General features: G+C 61.7%; 2 protein-coding genes across 2 annotated transcripts in view; both read right to left on the bottom strand.

The window, feature by feature from the left end:
• Positions 1 to 462: 462 nt before the first annotated feature.
• Positions 463 to 4,744, bottom strand: CHLRE_06g304450v5 (uncharacterized protein). The gene is made up of 3 exons (XM_043063673.1): positions 4,445 to 4,744; positions 3,736 to 4,164; positions 463 to 3,356 (listed from the first exon to the last, which is right to left on the bottom strand). Exons 2-3 carry the CDS (start codon positions 3,994 to 3,996, stop codon positions 3,099 to 3,101), a joined length of 519 nt encoding a protein of 172 aa, XP_042924379.1. The 5' UTR covers positions 3,997 to 4,164; positions 4,445 to 4,744; the 3' UTR covers positions 463 to 3,098.
• Positions 4,745 to 8,152: 3,408 nt separating this feature from the next.
• Positions 8,153 to 13,493, bottom strand: part of CHLRE_06g304400v5 (uncharacterized protein) — a 6,702-nt gene continuing 1,361 nt past the window's right edge. Inside the window, exons 3-9 of the mRNA XM_001691346.2 lie at positions 12,818 to 12,988; positions 12,415 to 12,482; positions 11,142 to 11,221; positions 10,246 to 10,343; positions 9,799 to 9,904; positions 9,362 to 9,523; positions 8,153 to 9,256 (exon numbers count right to left, since the gene is read on the bottom strand). Of these exons, the coding sequence (XP_001691398.2) occupies positions 8,984 to 9,256; positions 9,362 to 9,523; positions 9,799 to 9,904; positions 10,246 to 10,343; positions 11,142 to 11,221; positions 12,415 to 12,482; positions 12,818 to 12,988 (958 nt within the window). The 3' untranslated portion in view covers positions 8,153 to 8,983. The remainder of the gene's footprint in view (positions 9,257 to 9,361; positions 9,524 to 9,798; positions 9,905 to 10,245; positions 10,344 to 11,141; positions 11,222 to 12,414; positions 12,483 to 12,817; positions 12,989 to 13,493) is intronic.

The following is a 13,493-nucleotide window of genomic DNA, read 5'->3' as shown; positions in this document are numbered from 1 at the left end:
GAGCCGTTTGGGAAGCCTCGTGTGAGCTGCGTGTAAATTCAGATGGGATGCATGGGGCTGCGCTTTTCCCATCAGCTACATCTGGGCTGCACAAGGGGGCACATGTGACTGCGATGACCGGCGCAGCGGGGGCGCCGGCCAACCCGTGCCGCGCCGAGGGTGTAAGGGGAGCTTCGTGTGAGATGTGATGGGATGTGATTGAGCCAGGTGAGGAATGGCCGCGTGCGGTGCACGTTGTGCACCAGTGCGGCGCGTCAGAATTCCTACGTACGATTGAGCTGCATCAGAGCTGACACGCGGCTGCGGCTGACCGGTGCGGTGGGGGGTAGTTTATTCCAAACCCAACGCAAAACTGGGGGACAAGGAGAGGCTGCAAGTGTGCCGCACATGGGGACTCAAACGGGGCTGCACTGAAACTGGCGCGGCGGGGGCGGCGCCGCGCTGTGGGGGAAAGGATCGAGGCACAGAAACTTAAAGGAACTCAGCACAAACTTGGAGGAAACTCAGCACAAACCCAGCCAAAACTCAGCCGAAACCTCATCCGTTCATTGTGACATGAATATTTGCGATATCGTCACTGAAGTGATGGCCAAAATAAAGGACACTTGATTCCTTCACACGGCGCGTGAAGTTGGGGCCCCAGCGCACACTGTACTGATTGGTCGCTCGCGCCCTGACACGCCCTGCTGCCACGTCCCCGCGCGCACCTTGAAGTGCAGGTAGAGCTGGCGGTCAATAGGGTATGGGTCTGCGAATTCCAGCGTCGTGGTAAGTCCACTGTCGCCAATGTGCTGCCCACTGGTTGTCAGGAGTCATAAAACATACTCGGCACTCGAGCATGTACTGTTCGGTGGTGTATCCGTTCTGCAGTGCAACAATCTGGACGCGCTTGAGATAGCTAACATTGTCGGGGTAGTAGGAGCAGCATGTCCACGCCCGCCTTGAATGCTGTGTTTGTGGTGTTGGGGGTTCGGTCAGGTTGGCGACAGCCGGAGACGTGAGGATCACCTGGCGCAGGTAGAAGTTCCCAAGCCCAAAGTTTAAGGCCCCGTCGGCTGACGTAGTGATGCGGATCCTAGCTGGAAGGATCAGCGACTGTGAGGCGGCAACCCGCTGGTTCATGTAACACCCGTTGCGTCAGCCCCTCGGGCCCCGCACAGCAGCAGCCAAGCACTGCGATATTCTGACCTGTCGCCATGCTGCCGTGTGTGCCTGCCCAGTGTTGAGAATTTCTTTCACAGCCTTCCTGAATTTACGGTGGGCATCGGGGCTCAGGTCCTCCTGCAGCTGCTTCGCAGGCAGCCAGAGCTAGAAAGCGGCTTCCTGCTGCATTTAGGGTGGTCTGGCATTCCTGACACAGCTGTTTCAGAGCCGCTCAGCCTCTGGAGGGATTTGCACGGGCCTCTGAAGGGCTCTGGAGGGCTCTGGAGGGCTCTGGAGGGCTCTGGAGGGCTCTGGAGGTTGGTGACGCGCATGCTTGGCGGGCCAGCACCCAGTTGGCCCACTATCAAGTTGCAGAGGCCGTGGCAACCCACGCCATGCTGAAAGCCAGTTGAGGTGGGCATTACGGAGGTAATAAATTCCAGACGTTATATGTTTGGCAGGCTGGCAGCACCGCACCACACCCAAACGGTCGTACACCGAACATGGAGCACAACCCAGCCCAAGCCCAGCCATCAACAGACCACCAGCACTTACTGGCATGCACCACTAGACCACGTTCCCCGCAACATTTCAGCACCTCTAACAGCCGCAAGAGGAAGGCATAGATACCGCGTGCCTGTGGCAAGCTGGGTCATCAGTAGCTGGGCTACTCATCAGGTTGTATGGCTGAGCGCGGCTCAATCTGATGAGTCCAACACGCAAGCGGGCTGCACACCGAAAGAGAACATGGGCTGCGCCAGCACACAAGTGAGCACCAGCAAGTTCCCAATCCGCACCGGCAAGGCGTGTGAAGTGGCACAGTGCTGTCAGCAGGCTCTGATGGAGTCACGGTGCAGGAAAACAGAAGAGCAGAATAGCTTGACGGCAGGCGTGTTACAGATACCCTGATGGGTTGCCCGTTGCGCTCTGCGCCGATAGTTTACTTGGAGATAAGAGAATGATTGAAGAGCACGGTCTTGCAAGTAGAAGAGCCAATTCACAAGCTGTATGAAGAAGCAAGAAGCAAGACAAGTCTTTGCTTCTTGCCGGAGCGCTTAAAGCTGCCTCCATCCGCTGGCTTCACCGAGACTCTGCTCGCTTGCACGGCAGCCAGGTCGCATCCGAGCGCCGTCAAAACAACAGCTGCCGTCGGAGCAATGTCGCATCCGAGAAACAAACGTGCCTCGTCCCGTGGGCCCTCAAAACGACAGCAGTTCGCGCGCGCGCACACACACACACACACACACACACACGGTAAAGCTTGGTGTTCTGTTCCGCACACGTTACGTCTTCTTAATACGGTACCTAGCGCTGCGGCCGTGAGGAAAGACACAGCCTCGCGCCACCCAATGCAGGGGCGCGGTCACACGTAATATGGTACACAGGCGCCCCGCATCAGCCCCCACAGCCTCTCAGTCCCTAACATGCGCCTGCAAAGCGAGTGGGGGCCCCTATGGTTGCCAGGCGCTTGTCCCCCAGTGATGTCAGCTCTCCACTCCACTCCCCAGTTCGCAAACCCCGTGCATATTATGGACGGCGCCGACCCTGCGCAGCGTTCACCGGGACCCAGCAGTACTGCACTACTGGGGCGCAGTCCTTCCCTGCCCCCGACCCCAATCAAAACGTGGCGTTCTATGCATTACCTATGTTGACGTGTATGATATGCGCGTCGTGTCGATGTGTTGCTAGAATCCAGCGCTCTCATCAAAGGATCCGTGCATTACGTAAAGTACCGCGCCTGCGAACCGGCCGTTGAATACGTGCCAGCTGCGGTGCCTGCAGCGTCCTGCCACCGCGCTAGCTTACCAATTGCTACTGCCATTACTACTGGGGTCCATGCATGTTGCGCTGCAGCTTTGATGCTGCACTTGCCCTATCTACACAGCGCCGCGCACGGAACGCACAGCAGGAAGACATACCGTAGGGGGCCCATCAGCCACGTGCGGTGCCCCCCATCAGCGGAAACGCAGCCACATGCCCAGGCGCACGGCCAGGTCCAGGACCAGGCTGTGCACGAGCACCGACGCCCCGTGCATCGCAAGGGCGGCCGTGAATGCGAGGCCCTCCACCGCGGCCCACGCCGTGAAGTGCCGCACCCACGCCGTGAAGTGCCGCACCCACGCCGGCACGAACCGCACCCACCCTGGCAGCCCGCTGCCCGTCGCCAGCTGGTGCGCGCCCAGGTATGCCCACACGCCGCCGTACAGCAGGACCTTGGACAGCCGAGCGCATGCAGCTGCAGGCGGGGTTCGATTACGTGGGCAGCGGGCTGCCAGGGTGGGTGCGGTTCGTGCCGGCGTGGGTGCGGCACTTCACGGCGTGGGTGCGGCACTGGCCCAGCTCCTCATCTCCCCCATGCCAGCCGCTGTCCAGCTGTCGTCAGCGCCGCTCAAACCCTGCTGCTCGCCAACAGGCATCGGCATGACAGGGCTCGTCACAGCAGGCGCGTTCCTGATGCTGTTCAAGGCCGTGGTCCAGGCGGTGTGCAGCATTGAGGCGGAGCCGGGGTGCCCGGCGTGGGTGACTAGCAGCGCAGCGCTGGGCGACGTGCCGCTGTCCAAGGTCCTGCTGTACGGCGGCGTGTGGGCATACCTGGGCGCGCACCAGCTGGCGAGCGTCGCCCAGCGCTGCGCTGCTAGTCACCCACGCCGGGCACCCCGGCTCCGCCTCAATGCTGCACAACGCCTGGACCACGGCCTTGAACAGCATCAGGAACGCGCCTGCTGTGACGAGCCCTGTCATGCCGATGCCTGTTGGCGAGCAGCAGGGTTTGAGCGGCGCTGACGACAGCTGGACAGCGGCTGGCGCTGACAGGCACGCTGGTGGGCGCTGTGACTGATGAGGTGTTGTCATTCTCATGCGGCTGTTGCGATGGCTGCTGCGGTTGCTGCTGACAGCCCTCGTCGCCTGCTCCTTGCCCTCCGGGCCCCAGAGGTGCCGCGGGTCTGAGCCACGAGGCGGGCCACCACCACGAGGCGCTGGTGGACTCATGCGGGATGGGCGACGTGAGCGAAGCACCTCCTGCACGCAATTCGGAATACATAGGAGCGCTCAGCGTTCTGGTTTGGGAGCGCTTAAACAGACACGCAGCAACACAAACACTGGCCGTAGCGCTGATACTTGCGACACACAAGCAGTGCGTGGGAGGCATGAGCAGGAAAGTGCAGAACATGTACAGTTACAGGAAGTGGGGCAGTGAGACGGCGGCGGGGAGGGCAAGCGGGAATTATGCGTTTCCGGCTAATCGCCAACCCTCGCCCTGCGCCCACACGGCATACCCTTCCTTCCGCACTTTGCTTACCTCCTATCAGCTCATTTAAGATGTACACCTGGTCCTCCTGGCTAAAGCGAATCAAACTCAAACAGCTGAGATGACCTGAGCCATAAGCTGCCTATGAGACGAGCCGGCTGCTCATAGATAGTCTAAACCTTCTTTGTGCACAGGATCTGCTTTCGCGAAAGCACTGGAAGCCTTCAGCGCTCAGCCTATGTTGACGTGCCAGGTTACCGATTAAGTCGACGTCAGCCTGCTCCATGGCGACTCAGAGTCAAGCGGGCCACGCCGCTCGATACAGTATACCATTGCTCGCAAGTCATTACGCTATACCTAATGCTATTAGAGGTTAAACACCTCTAATAACGGTCCTCACCACATGGTGTACTGGCCTCCAGGGGCCACGGCTTGCCGCCCCCGCACCTCATCGGGGAAATGGAGTCTGGGGAAATGGGATCCAATGGACGCAGAATCGATCGTTTCGCCCGCGCAGCTTCTAAATACTTAAATATTCATGTAATATTAATAGCTGGGTCAACACCGAGTCCAGATGCGAGGTCGCGCGCGGACTTCCCCCCGCGTGCCCGCAGCTCGGCCCCGCACCCTCGCCATCTGCCGAACCACCCCCCCAGCACCAAAACCTGTGAAACCGTCCCGCGGGCAGCCGAGCGCGCGGGCGTGGCGGCACGCGGGCGCACAACAGCCCGTCGCGCGGGCGCGCGGGCAGCCGAGCGCGCGGGCGTGGCGGCACGCGGGCGCATGGCAGCGGAGGGAGCGGCAGTGAAGACGATGACCAGCGTGGGCCCCGTGGCGGGCCGGGCCGGGCACCCGGGGACAACTCAGTGCCGGGCGTGGTCGCGGCTGGCGATCCGCTGGCTGTCTTTGAGCAGGCAACCCTTAGCCCCATGCGCATCGTGGGCGTTGATCCCGGCGTAGGCAACTACCTGGTGGCCTGTGTCGGGTCAATGCCAGGCTTCTCACCGCACAGCTACAGTGGCCGGCCACGAGCCGCGCACGCCTGGCGTGGCCCAGATGGCCAGGCTCCTGGGCCTGCCCAGCCCCCACTGCAGCGACGGCGGCGACGGCAACAGCGGCGATGGCAGCGGCAGCAGCGGCGGCAGCGGCGACAGCAGCGACGGCGTCGGCGGGGGCAGAAACGGAGGTGGCGGCGCAAGGGGGGCGGGAGGTGGAAGGGCAAGAGGCGAGGGTGGCGGGGCACGCGCCAGCACACGCATCAGCGTGCCGCAACAGAACGGCGCCGCCAGCAGCGCGCCTGCTTTACCCGGCTGTCTGGCGCTGGCTACCGCCACTGCACAGGCCAGACAGGCCGTCGGCTGTGGCTGCAGGCACGGCTAAAGGAGCAGCCGGCGCTCAAGCGCTGTCAGGCGGGGATACCCAGCGCGCGGGTGGCGTCGGCAGCTGACCATGAGCGGCGAATACGCTACCTCTACTCTGGAGGTGGCGTGGACGCGGCGGCGGCGGCCGGGTCTGCGCCTGCGCCGGTGCAACAGTACGGGCTGTGGCACCTACTCCGTTTCTACCGGCAGTGGAGCCAGCGGCGGTGGCGCCTGACTGTCCATGTGCGGACGCAGAAGGTGGGGGTTGAGGGGAGGAGGCCAGCAGATGCATCCACACCAACTGCACTGCGCTGACGCTACACCAATGCCACGGGTACAGGTGCTGGAGCACACGGCGCAGCAGCTGGCTGGTGGAAGGCCCAAGGAGGAGGTCATTGTTGGCTGGGGCAACGCCAACACTGGCTATGGCGGTTGCATCAGCAGGTTGGGGCGGGGCCCAAACCGGGCACTGCTCCGCCTGCTGGTGGACAAGTACGCGCACCTGGTGGTGTACGTGGACGAGTTCTACACATCGCAGGCAAGATGAGAGCAGACGGGTTGGAATGAGTGGACAGGTGGTCGGGTGGACAGGATGGGGCTCGTGTACAGGTAGCCGGGTAGCCAGCAAGGTTCACACTGTACTCCTGCCCCCTCCCTCCCCAGGTGTGTGCGAAGTGCGGGCGGCGCTTACTCGGCAACGGGCAGCGCTGCCTGCAGGCGGTCGTACCATGGGGGGGCTTACGTGCTCACCAAGTCCAAGTGTGCAACCACTGCGGGACGGTGTGGGTGAGTCCACTTTGTGGGCGGGCGGCTGGCTGGGCGATGGATGGGTGGCTGGGTGGCGGCTCAGTGGGGCTCAGTGGGTGATGGCTGGCTGGGTGACGGCTCAGTGCGGCTCAGTGGGGCTCAGTGGGTGATGGCTGGGTGACGGCTGGGTGACGGCTCAGTCGTGGGCTCAGTGGGACTCACTCACTCTACCCTCCCGACGGTGCAGGGACGTGATGTCAACTCCGCAACCAACATCCGGCACGCGCTGGTGGAAATGCTGCTGGGGCACAAGCGACCTGCATCGCTGCAGACTGGCGGCGGCGGCGGCGGCGGCGGCGGCGGCGGCGGCGGCGGCAGCGGCGGCGGCGGCGGCAGCGGCGGCGGCAACAGCGGCGGCGGCGGCAGCGGCGGCGGCGGCAGCGGCAGCGGCGGCGGCGCGTGCGCGCATCTTGGTAGCGGAGGGGCGGGAAAGGCCACGTGGAGGAGGAGAGCGCAGCGCAGCCGAAGAAGCGGCGCAAGCGCGCAGGCTGAGGAGCCGGCTGGCGGTGTCTAAGTAGCGGTCTGCGGTGGGGCTGGCAGGGCATGCGTTGCGGCATGACAAGTAGTGCGGCTGTTGACAACTGTGCTGCGTCTGGCTACGGTTGGCTCTGCTGTGGCATCGCGACTGCTAGATAGGCACCTAGTTTGGCTATGTGCCTGTGGAAACCGACCCCGGCTATGTCCGGGCGATGAGGTTGTTCGGCCTCAGACTGTGGAGGGGCTCAGCCCCTTTTCCCGTGACCGGGGAACACTTGTCCTGATGCTGATGGCTCCACAGGCCTGACAGGCCTTGGACAAAGCCTTGGAGGAGCGCTTTTTCTACCAGGTTTGGGGCGGCAGGTCGGTTTGGAGATGATGACACGGGATGACACGGGATGACACAGGGCGGTTTGGAGATGATACGGGGTGACACACGGGATGACACATGGGATGACACACGCCCTGTTTGCATGTTGAACTGCAGGGCCGCGATGCCAACTCGGCTACAAACATGCGGCACGCGCTGATGGAGATGCTGCTTGGCAAACCGCGGCCTGCAGCCCTGCGACCTGCTGGCGGCGGTGGCGGTGCAGGGCCTGGCGGCGGCGGTGGCGGTGGCGGTGGCGGTGGCGGCGGTGCAGGGCCTGGAGACGGCGGTGGCGGCGGCGGTGGCACCGCGCCTACCGGCGGCAACAGCAGCGGCCACGGCGTTGGGCCCGGTGGTGGTGGCGGCACGGGCGGCCCTGGGCCCAGCGGCAGTGGCGGCGCGCATGTTCGGAGCAGAGGGGGCGGGCAAGGCCACGTGGAGGAGGACAGCGCGGCGCCGCCTTCAAAGCGGCGCCGGCGCGCAGGTTGAGACCTGCCGGTGTTGTCTGGTTAGCGACCTGTGCTGACGAGGATGGCGTAGCGGGCAGTCGGCTGCAGCGGCAGGGGTATTTTCCTTGCTGTCTGGTTGGCCTGCTGCCTGCTGCACTAGTGCTTGATAGCTGGGCGCGACTGGGCACATATGGCGGGCGGTGCCTGTACAAACCGACCCCGGCTATGTCCGGGAGATGAGGCTAGTATCGGAACCTTCGGCCTCAGACGGAGGACGTGGCGTGGCGGCACAGCCCACTTTTCCCTTGCAAGGGAGAGCCACCTTCTCTTGTTCTACCAGTTTTTCTGTGTGGCATGTTTTTAAAGGTTTCTCCGCTTGACAAATACTCCGAAGCAGCCGCTATTTGCATACACGCTTTGGCGAAAACGCAAAAACTGCAAACAACCCTAATGTATGGTCCTTTGGGGGCGAGCCAACTGCTAAAACGGCGGCCCACTGGCTATCATACACTGCTGCCGCTGTACCACGTTCGCGCATGTTGTGCTCTCCCTCACAAACTCTCTTGCCCTGTGACAGCCCTGTTTAATGCCTTCCATACAACTTCCAGGCCGGTGGCATTCCACCGGGCCGCAAGTCCGCAAACATGCGACCATGCATTCCTCAGATGTGGCGCATAGCATACCACACTCAGTGCTGAATCTGACTCTGCGTACCAGGGGTGCGTACCCCACAGCTTCGCCGTTGCATTGACTGATGATAGACATTTTATAGATAAACCCTGCATTAGACGCCACAATTTGCCTTCCACGGCACATCCCACAAACATGGGCGCTGCTCTCTCTGCGCCCCACACCTGCTCTTGCACCACAAATCCTTCGCACCATTTTCTTGCCTCAATACTGGGATACTGGGACGTGTCGGTTTCGGAGACGGAGGGCAAGGGCCTACACACCCTAAAGGACTCCTAAATCCTGAGCTCCAAACTCGGACACCGCATCATCGCTATGGGTGAGGTTCGTTCCTGCGGCGACCATGCCCCACCCCACACCTACACAGGCCCCTCGCATATTGCACACTCACTCCCTCACTCTGGCAGCCCATTTCCAAGACCTCACTTCCAAGACCTTACTTCCACAGCTCGTAGCCCTCCAGCGGCAGCAGCACCTCGTTGCGCCGGAAGGGTGCCGGCGTGGAGGGGTCGTTGTATCGTGCCAACGTCCACACGCCGCTGGCCGCCTTGCGCCCGTCCCGCGTCAGCGCCGCCTTCAGGGCCCCCGCCTCCCGCGCCGCGTCGGCCTCCTTGGCATAGCCGCCAAACACACGTGCTGCGAACACGCCGCCCTCCACTTGCTCCAGAGACACGGCGCTGGAGTTGGGTTGCGGCAGCGAGGGCAGCGTCTGCGGGGTAGAGGGCGGAATTAGAAGAATCGCAACTTAAGTCACGAGTTCCGTGTGGAATGGTGACCCTGCCAAGCAAACTCCTGTACGACACCCCGCCCGCACCTTGAGTGTGGTCTGCCCAATCACGAAGCGCATGCTGCCGGCCGTGTCTGAGAACACGGGTGTGGTCATGGCCATCTTGGCGCGCGCCTGGTTGTCGCCAAAGATGTATCGCGCCAGTGTGTTGAAGGCCTTGTTGCCCGCGCCCGCCGGGTTGACCGACACCTGCGAGCAGGCGGAAGGGACAGAGGGAGTGTGCGGTTGCATTTTGGGAGGTTATGAGGTTATGGGGGTGTTGTAGAGGATGTGAAGGAGTGGGCATGGCAGTTGCGTTTGAAGGGACTACCTTAGCCTAACAGATCAGCAACAGCTGTCGCTCGTAGCTTTCACCCCATGTGCAGCACTGACCACACCCGCATCCCAGCCTGCCTCTTGCTCCCGCCCCCGCCTCCTGCCGCCCCCGCCCCCACCAGGACCCTGCTGCTGCCGCCGTCACCCACCTGGCCGCTACGCAGCACCTCCCGGTTGAGCTGCCCCGCCGCCTCCATGTCCGTCTGCGCCACCACGTACGGCTCGTAGCGCCGCACCTCGTAGTCACGCGCCCGCCTGCCAGCAGGGGCATCACACAGCATCAGCATCAGCACGGTATGACCCTTTTCTCGTCTTGTGCGCGTCTAACAAACATTGGTACAGATTGGTAGCGCGCCGTGCTCTATGGTGTGTGAACGGTGGACAAGCCGAGGACACACGAGGGCACCGTGGCGTGCGATACCCTGGCACCGCAGCACTCTGAAGGCTTTGAGCACCCAATGAGCACACGGCACGGCCAGGCAGGTCGCGTTGCTATCCCCCAGTTGCGCCCCAAGCCACGCTCCGCATCCCTCGCTCTATATCCCCTCGCCCCGTATCCCCTTGCCCGCGGGCCCAGCGGGCCCACCCGGCCACACCTGAGGATTGTGTACTGGGGCGTCTCCAGTGTGGGTGTGGAGTAGAAGGACAGCAGTTGTTTGAAGAAGTCGACAAAGCCTTCCACAGAGAAGAACTCCTGCGATTGGTGGTGCCGCGGGGGTGCACCCGGCAGAATTAGGCAGAAGGGTCAGTTGCATACCGTACCTAATCCATATCACCACGCATGTAATTAATTATTTTGGCAGAAAACCTGAAATACCCCGCACCTGGGGGGGGGGTGCGGGGTTCTGCACGAATTGTTTCGGGTGGGGTGCGGGGTTCCACAGAAATACCCATCTGGGGCGTGCCGTGCCGCCGAAATTGCCAAATCGCCAAATTACAGCGCTAGTACTACATATATTATGAACACCACTACGGAGTATCTATTCCACGTACTCTGACGAGAGCGAGGAGTCGGATTAGAGTGCTGGGGCTGGGGCAGTGGCGGAGGGTGGCAGCGGTCCGTGGTGGTGGCGGTGACGGTTACAGCACGCGCGCATGGACGACACTGTGCAGTTTCACCACTGCGTTGCCTAACCCCTTGTACACGCACACTTGGGACCACAAACCACGCAGTTCACGGCTGCGTGGTTCTGTAAAGTTGCCACACCGTGGGGTGCGTGGTGCAAAATAGAAGCCGGTTTAGAGGTGCGTGGTGTAAAAATAATTGTTTTTTTCAGGGGTGCGTGGTGATCAGCTTAACGTACGGTAGTTTTGTAGGTTGCTGCATGTTTGAGAGCGGCTGGAGCGGGCGGTTTGCTGCTGCTCGGCGGCGGGGCACGGGATCCAACGCTCCGGAGGCAGATGCGGTCATTTCCGGCGTGGCGGCACACGGGGCCCGAAGCTCCGAAGGCAGGTGCGGTCACGTGCGGTGTTGTGGATTGGCGCCACCCACCTGATTGCTGATGCTGTCCCATGTGTCGATGTGGCGGAAAATCTTGCCCGAGTTGGGATTGAACACGTAGGTCGACGTGCCTGCACGGCCAGCCGAGTATCAGGAAAGCACGAGGGGATGGGGTCAGACAGCAGCAGCGCGCGCGCGTGTGTGTGTGTGTGTGTGTGTTTGTGTGTGTGTGTGTGTTTGTGTGTGTGTGTGTGTGTGTGTGTGTGTGACTACGGTTTCCACGGTTATTCTGCCAGATCACGTGAATCGTGTATCTGGCATAACCAACGACAGGGCTCTTAATCGAGGGCTGCCGTGACCTGGCGTTTCCCCGGCGGAGCGTAAACAGCTCTTGAGTCCACAGGGTAACGCACTCCGACCCTTAACCGCGCCAGTAACCCTTGCGGAATAACTACCGGTGTGTGTGTGTGTGTAAAGTGTGTGTATTAAACAAAAACTAACGGAACAATTAGCCATACACGCGCGCGCAGTTACCCACAAATACCTACGCGTTTGTCGATGTTGCCCCAGTTGTCACCTTGAGTACACTCATCCGCATATGTTGCCTGGAACCCCCTACCCGGGCATATGTTGCCTGGAACCCCCTAGCTCCCCCGAGCTACCCGGGCGTTTGGCATTCAGCCGCGTCTCCGAGGTGCACCATCATGCGCTGTCATGCTCCGCGTCGGCGACGCGCTACAACGTTTACGGGGCACGCCTAATCCCCTGTGCGTGTGTGCATGTGTGTGTGTGTGTGTGTGTGTGTGTGTGTGTGTGTGTGTGTGTGTGTGTTAAAGAGCACAAGGCAAACATTGCGTGTGTTCGCAGCGCGTGTTAGGTAAAGCATCTCGGGGGCGAGTGCCTCACCCCCTTGCATCAAGGTCAATCTGTTTGCACCAAAAGCCCGGGCGGGCTGCCGCTGCACAGATGCCGACCAGGGAGTTCTGCGCGTTATTGCCTAGCATAGCCTAGCGAAGCCCCACCCACGATGCCTCGTGCAGCGAAGCCCCGCAGGCGGACGGTTTCCGCCGCGTTGCACGCGCCACGCCAGTAGATTGGACAGCTCTATCATATGCATGTAAGACACATGACTTCTTGATTGGCATCTCCAGGCTTTGCTGTGCTTAGCTGAGATGCTGCCCGCTTCGACCGCCGACCGCCGACTGCCGGTTGCCGACGGTCGCATGGCCGACCGCACAGGCGCTGGCCCGTCTTGAAACGCGGGGAGCCCCAAGCGCAGCCCCTCTCCCTCTCCCTCCCCTCTCCCTCCGCCCAACGGACCCACCGGTGAAGGTGATGGTGGGGTTCCAGTACTTCTTTGTCGGTAGCGAACCGGCGGGCGTGAAGCGCATGCTGCAACACGAGCGAGGACACGCGGGAGGACACGAGGCAGCAGCAGCGTAAGCGCAGCTGTCCTAGCGACACAAAGCACAATGGGCGCAACACACGAGGCCTTGCCCCGTGTGTCAGTGTGTGCCGCACCGCCCGGCCGTGCCACAGCGCCTAACGCAGAGGCAGCAGGAGGACGCGAAACACCACTGCCCACACGTCATACTGACACAAACTGTGATATATGTCCCATACCTCCGCCACACGCCCCACCGCCGCCGCCACCCCCCACACCCCACGCCGGAGGATCCACCCCCGCCCACCCCACACGGCACACGCCCCGTCGCCCCCTCCCTCACCTCATGGTCCAGCGGGTGGTGATGGCGTTGTCGATGTGGGGGTCCACAATGATGTCGTGCAGGGTGAAGGCCGGGTCGAAGGCGCGGCGCAGGAAGGCGATGTTGAACAGATAGCCCCCGAGGGAGTCGTAGCGCGTAATGGGGTCGCGGAAGTCCACCACCTCCTCGTAGCTGCGTGGGGTGGTGGTGATGGTGGTGCAAGGGCAACAGAATGTGTGTGTATGTGTGTGTGTATGCGTGTGTGTGTGTGTGTATGTGTGTGTGTGTGTGTGGATGTGTGTGTGTGTGTGTGTGTGTGTGTGTGTGTGTGTGTGTGTGTGTGTGTGTGTGTGTGTGTGTGTGTGTGTGTGTGTGTGTGTGTGTGTGTGTGTGTGTGTGTGTGTGTGTGTGTGTGTGTGTGTGTGTGTGTGTGTGTGTGTGTGTGTGTGTGTGTGTGTGTGTGTGTGTGTGTGTGTGTGTGTGTGTGTGTGTGTGTGTGTGTGTGTGTGTGTGTGTGTGTGTGTGTGTGTGTGTGTGTGTGTGTGTGTGTGTGTGTGTGTGTGTGTGTGTGTGTGTGTGTGTGTGTGTGTGTGTGTGTGTGTGTGTGTGTGTGTGTGTGTGTGTGTGTGTGTGTGTGTGTGTGTGTGTGTGTGTGTGTGTGTCCGTGTGTGTGTATGTGTGTGTGTGTGTGTGTGTG

The sequence above is a fragment of the Chlamydomonas reinhardtii genome, chromosome 6, assembly GCF_000002595.2.
Source record: "Chlamydomonas reinhardtii strain CC-503 cw92 mt+ chromosome 6, whole genome shotgun sequence".
Classification (NCBI taxonomy): Eukaryota; Viridiplantae; Chlorophyta; class Chlorophyceae; order Chlamydomonadales; family Chlamydomonadaceae; genus Chlamydomonas; species Chlamydomonas reinhardtii.
The sequence above is the reverse complement of the archived record's forward strand: the minus strand, read 5'-3'. Positions and strand labels throughout refer to the sequence as shown.

Excerpts from the sequence above, each read along its gene's own strand:
- CHLRE_06g304450v5 (XM_043063673.1), bottom strand. The coding sequence starts at position 3,996 with ATGACAACACCTCATCAGTCACAGCGCCCACCAGCGTGCCTGTCAGCG. Across the intron at positions 3,357-3,735 it reads GCCAGCTGGTGCGCGCCCAG|GTCCTGCTGTACGGCGGCGT; the intron begins GTATGCCCACAC and ends CGGCTGTCCAAG.